Here is a 6,000-nt window from a genome sequence, read left to right on the forward strand (position 1 = left end):
CACTCCTTATTTTGACTACTTTGAAACAACGAAGCGAATGTTTCAACAATTCAACAACATAACGCGTATCTCTCCTTATATTTTGATTACAATACAACTACGAAACAACATGTACTTACAATTCAACTACATGCTTATGCGGAATGTTGAAACATTTTATACGTTAAATTATTGAATTAAATTTACCTGATTTGTGTTGTGGCCATTCCTCCCCTGTGTATCTGATATCCTCGAAATCAACTCCGGCCTGTTTGAAAACCAAACGAGCCAACTCGGCTGCCCCTCTACCATCAAAATAATATAGCTTGTACGATGCCATTCTGTATATTTCTTAACGTGATCTTACAATCAATTCGCCCACAGTTTGTGTTTACCTATATCTCAGTGTAAACTGGATCGTGGCATATAAATCTCGAGACAGCTGGAGTCAGTGTGAATAGCGTGAAAAGCCAATACACAATGTCGTATAAACTAACACGATATCCGCAAGGCGCTTAAATGTAGTTAAAAACTAGAACATTGCGTCCGTCATGCGACTCGTGGTGAACAATTTTTTTTTGTTTGATGAAAAATGTAAACCGGTACTTGAAAATCTCAACCAGAATGTTTTACAGCGCTTTGAAGTCAATATCATTATTTTTTAAATCGTCGCACATATCGGAGTTTGTTTAGAATCACAATAGCCATCTGTGATGACAATTTTTCGCGTCTTCTATAAAATAAGTTAGACTAATGTTTGCGCTGGTAGTACATCAAAATAGAGTCCTTATAAATATTTTATTGATACTTTTTATGTTAGCGTATGTATTGCAGGGGAAAGTTGTATTTGTATCGGTTTCTCAGCAATTATTGTGCGTTAAATTGCTACTGCAGCTTATTAGCATTTAGTGTTTATCACCATATTCTTCCGTCTATCAATGCGATGTAAACTTGGTTAAACACTTGAGTTTAACAGAACTCGCACAATAATTTTGTATAAGCATTTTTTCACAAACCTTATTGGACGTAGATCATTTTTTGACTGTGAACGTTTGATTTAAACAATCACTATCATGTCCATAAGGCTAAAAAAACGGGCCATACACAAAAAAGGAATTACGCCAATTACCAATTTGTATGGAAGTACGAAATTTAATTCTAAACTAATTAAGGCCCATAGAACCTTCGTTCAACTAGGCTCCAGATCGTTGCTAAGATACTCCGAATATCATCCTTATAATAAACTTTGCTTCGAGAGTCCGGTGAACGAAAGGTTAAAGGGTCGAATTAGAATACAATGGTAGGAATATATATGAACCATCAGTGACATCAAAAGGTGTAGAAGGAAGGGACCGACTTAAATTTCAAGTTTATTTAGAGCCAACATAGGAGTACAATGGACCATTACCGTGAAAATGCTTTATTGTAACTGTTTATCAACGCGTACATTATATCGAAGGTGGAAGAAATCATTGAATGGTGGAAGAATGTATTGTAATAATTTACCTTTGTTGAATTTTACTTACTGATCCATTGGTCATGGGTTCAAAAACTTTTGACGTGTCACTTATTTTAGTTGTAAAGGCCTTTTAATTCTTTTAGTGAGTGGAAATATAACAATAGTGTCGTATTTTTATCCGTAAGGAAAGCAATTAAAACGTGTTAAATCGTCATTGTTTGCAGTTTTTACCATATAAATAGCTGATAGCTGGTATTGAAAAGGCAGTGGCTAGTCGTACGGCCCCGTACGGGTAGACACGAGGCTACCCGTACGGCCCTGTACGGGTAGACACGAGGCTACCCGTACGGCTCTGTTCGTATAGCCTTTCCTATGGAGATTGTCTAGCTAGCCGTACGGCTTATAAAGTATAGAATTGTCCGTCAGTGCTTTTAATCAGTAATATGTTTGTTCAGGCTCAGAAACTTGCATACTCATCTACACTGGAGCAGTATGAATCAAACAAGGCGCTACTGGTGGAGAGACAGGTTCATCAAGCAATTGAATATTTCCATCAGTCTTGGGATCCCATCAAGGACCAGTGGGTCATCGGTCTGGCTACTTCAAGTTCCTTGGGTAACAACATCAACAATCGACTTGAAAGTATAAATCAGAAAATCAAACAGGTCGTCAACAAAAATGCCAAATTTGATGACTTTGCACGGGACATTATAGTGTTCTTAAACATTCACAGAACTGAGATAAACGGCAAACTGTGCAAAGTGACCGCTAAAGTGCCTATTGTAGCCCATTAAGACGACTCGGTTGCTGCTGAGTACAGAAAGGAACTTACTGAATACGCGTATTCTTTGGTTGAGAAACAGATTAAAAGGTCTGAGGAAGTAGAGCTTGAATTTGTTGAAGATGAATGTTATAAGATTACAAACACAGAGTCTAGTGTTACGGACTCCAAATGTGAGTGTGCATTTTACGTGCAATATCAGTTGCCATGTAAACACATATTCTCAGTAAGAACGCAGCTGCACATGAACCTGTTCGAAAGAGCACTGATAAACGAACGTTGGTCGAAACGTCATTATTTGGGTACTTTCATAAGCTATCAGCATGAAAATAATGTGTTCTCTCTCCACGTGCAAGATTAGAATCGCAGCAACAGCGATACAGAGCAGCGTATCATGTTACACAAAAACTAGCCTCATGCGCAGCGGAGGTTAGAGGGCATATGTTTGACGTACGACTTCAGCAATTGACAACATTACTACGAGCATGCGAACAGGGAGAAGAAGTTGTGATTGAAAAAACATTTCAACCTCATGAACCTTCAATTGACAACAGATTACCCGAATTAGAGACAATCACCGACACTCTCATCCAGCGACGATGACGACGGCGTTCCGAATGTAGCTGTGGCAACGACTGAAGGCCTCAATTCAGAGGGTATCACAACAGTAAATGATACAAGTGCCATTGCATCAGCGCGAGTTTACCAGCCGATAGTGACGCGGGACCTACATCGGCTGTTACTGAGGAAAACACTGATAGCAATCCCGGGAGGCTTGATAATGACACTGTTAACGTTCCAGAAGACATTGATGCAGAGCCTATGCTATCAAATGACACAGCGGACGGTGAACGTGCAACAAGCAGCGGTTATGTGATTTCAGCATTATCAGACTTAGGTAGCATCACTCTCCCGCCACATATCCGGAAACGAGGCCGCCCTAAAGGATCTGAATTAACTGTTGTTGGTTTACCGAAAAAGAGACTGAAACTTAAACGTCGACCGGTGCCTTTTTGTCAGTTAGAGATAAGTGTAAAAGACAAAATGATGTTGAGATGGTGTGTCAATGATGCTGTTGCCGAGCGGTGCATTAATTCGGAAGGAAGACTAGTAACTGAAGAGGAGGTCGAATGTTGTCCTGAGCGTATTGATATGGCTGCCGCTGAAACATGCATTGACTGTCTCGAGAATTATTTCGAACCGGACGCATGGGTTGCTTTGTTACATGTTTTTGACAGTGTTAAGTTAATGTCAAGTACATGTAAAGTTTGCAATGAGGAGTTAGAAACTAGATGTGTGTGCTGCGACCTGTGTCTCGGTTGGTTACATTACCATTGTGCAGCAATATCGGATACTCCTAAAACGAAGTTATGGTTCTGCAGTGAATGTTCTAGATAATGTTATATGTTGTCTGATACACGCTTGAATACGTTTTTACGACTTTAAGTTGTGGTTCTTGGTCACTGCACTTCTCCTAGTTGCCATCTGTTTATATTTCAAGTTTCAGGTAAATCCCTTCAGTAGATTTAGAGTTATGCTCCGGACAAAAATTTACTTTAAACTCATATAAAAGGGGAGATAATTCAAACAATAAGGTAGATAGAGTTGTGGTTCTTGGTCACTGCACTTTTCCTAGTTGCCATCTGTTTATATTTCAAGTTTCAAGTAAATCCCTTTAGTTTATTTAGAGTTATGCTCCGGACAAAAATTTACTTTAAAGTTATATAAAAGGGGAGATAATTCAAAAACTAAGGTAGATAGAGTTATGGTTCTTGGTCACTGCACTTCTCCTAGTTGCCATCTGTTTATATTCTAAGTTTAAAGTAAATCCATTGAATAGATTTGGAGTTATGCTCCGGACAAAGTTTCAGCCGGACGGACGGACGGACAGACGCACAGGACCAATTACTATATCCCCTCCGAATTTTTTTTTGGCGGGGATAATAAAAGTTTGAATATGTAAAAACGACTTAAAAAAAGCAATCAGTGTCGTTCCGATGATTTATTTGTTTGCATAGTAGACATAACTTGTCGTGAAATGCCGCCTCATAATGTGAAAATAGGGTATATAACTTAGTGTTGTATATGCTTTTGTGAAGTGCTATTATCTGAAAGCAATAAAATCATATTAATTGTTTTCGTTCATTAATACTTTTGAAATTTTTTGTCAATGTACGTTTCCCATTCCCTTTTCTCGTTTTAACATGTTTACGTTAAGTTTCCTTTTATTTGTTGTGTTATACACTTTTCTCATTGTGATGTCGCAATTTTCATTGACTTAGTTAAGATTATTTACCATATATTTATTGTTTACATTTGATATTTGCATGTACAATGCGTATTTATATACTCCATAACTGAGATTTCTATTGATAGTTGTAATTGTTGTTTTGCAAAATAAATTTACATTTTCAAATCTCACTTGTTTACACCCTTTATATACTATGCACGACTCGGATTTCCACCACGACGAAACAAAAACCAGACTGCAAATACACGAGAATGATTAATTAATCCTGTCAACAAACTTTTGTAGCCGAGGTAGTATCGCTTGATTTTCATTATACAATTAAAAAATGTGGGTAAAATAAAGGACACGAATGAAAATTTACTAAGTATTATGATCTCAAATACTGATAGTTACGTATGTTTGTTAATGTACCATAGCATGCACATTTTTAGCAATTACACAAATACTAAATTTAAAGGGTTTATTTTTTTTTATAAATATTTTTAAGTGATGTTAAATTGCATAATAAGTTGATTATTTGCTTTCTTAAATAAAACTAGGTAATGGTGGAATCGAGAAACGTGTCAATTACGTCTTGGCTAATAGCTCCCACTCACCGCAGGTCGCTAGTTAAATTTTAACGAGTCAAAAAAAAACAACAACAATAGTGTCAATTATTAATACGTACCCCTATTTGTTATCACAAAGGTATTGATTAATTGCTTTATTACTTTGATTGTTGACACGTTATTTATTACCGTCTAAGTTGCGGCATGTTGTTCTAACTAGTCGCCAGCGATAGTTGACAGTATGTCAGGCAAAAAAAGTAAAATCGTATGAATTATTCCATGAAAAAAACAACATAATTAAACATTTTTTCCAGATTAACCTTTTCCCGACAAGGCAATGTACCATATACATCTCTAAATCTCCTATTCATTGCTAAATTCGAACATATCCGCCATTGTGTTAGTTTGTTTAGGTTTATATTAACGTGTCAAATCTCCATAGGAAAGGTTATACGAACAGAGCCGTACGGGTAGCCTCGTGTCTACCCGTACGGGGCCGTACGGGTAGCCTCGTGTCTACCTGTACGGGGCCGTACGACTAGAGGCTACACGTACGGCCCCGTACGGGTAAACACGAGGCTACCCGTGCGGGGCCGTTCGACTAGCCACTGCCTTTTGAAAATGATCAAAGTTCTTGCCACGAACCCCTTCCCACCTCAACGAAAAATCCTGGAATCTCCCCTGAAAATAGACATTTTATTGGTCGCGGTCTACTCTTTAACATCGTGATCATTTTTGCATCAACCTAATCCCTTGTGTGCATGCACGGAGTGTATATTGACATCTAGAGTCCGTGGTGCATGGAACACCGAATATTGTTCCCTAAAATCACTCTAACAGAAACTGGTGTCCAATCATTTACATCGAACTTAACTTAATTAGTTATTTACTCATTTCTATTTCATGTTAAATGTCATTAAATCGATTCTTCGTCTTGTCACTAGGCTCATTTACCGGTATGGCCGGGAAAATAAATAGGACC

At 37.8% G+C, this 6,000-nt stretch overlaps 1 protein-coding gene across 2 annotated transcripts in view; it reads right to left on the bottom strand.

Moving 5' to 3' along the window:
* LOC127865042 (glutathione S-transferase 1-like) overlaps positions 1–585 on the bottom strand; it is a 57,867-nt gene extending 57,282 nt beyond the window's left edge. The window contains exon 1 of one of the 2 annotated variants that reach the window (XM_052404924.1): positions 187–585. In XM_052404924.1, the coding sequence (XP_052260884.1) occupies positions 187–319 (133 nt within the window). In that variant the 5' untranslated portion in view covers positions 320–585. The remainder of the gene's footprint in view (positions 1–186) is intronic. The other variant, XM_052404923.1, reaches the window with a different exon arrangement.
* Between the last annotated feature and the right edge of the window lie 5,415 nt (positions 586–6,000).

Source organism: Dreissena polymorpha, chromosome 1 (assembly GCF_020536995.1).
Source record: "Dreissena polymorpha isolate Duluth1 chromosome 1, UMN_Dpol_1.0, whole genome shotgun sequence".
NCBI classification, from domain to species: Eukaryota; Metazoa; Mollusca; class Bivalvia; order Myida; family Dreissenidae; genus Dreissena; species Dreissena polymorpha.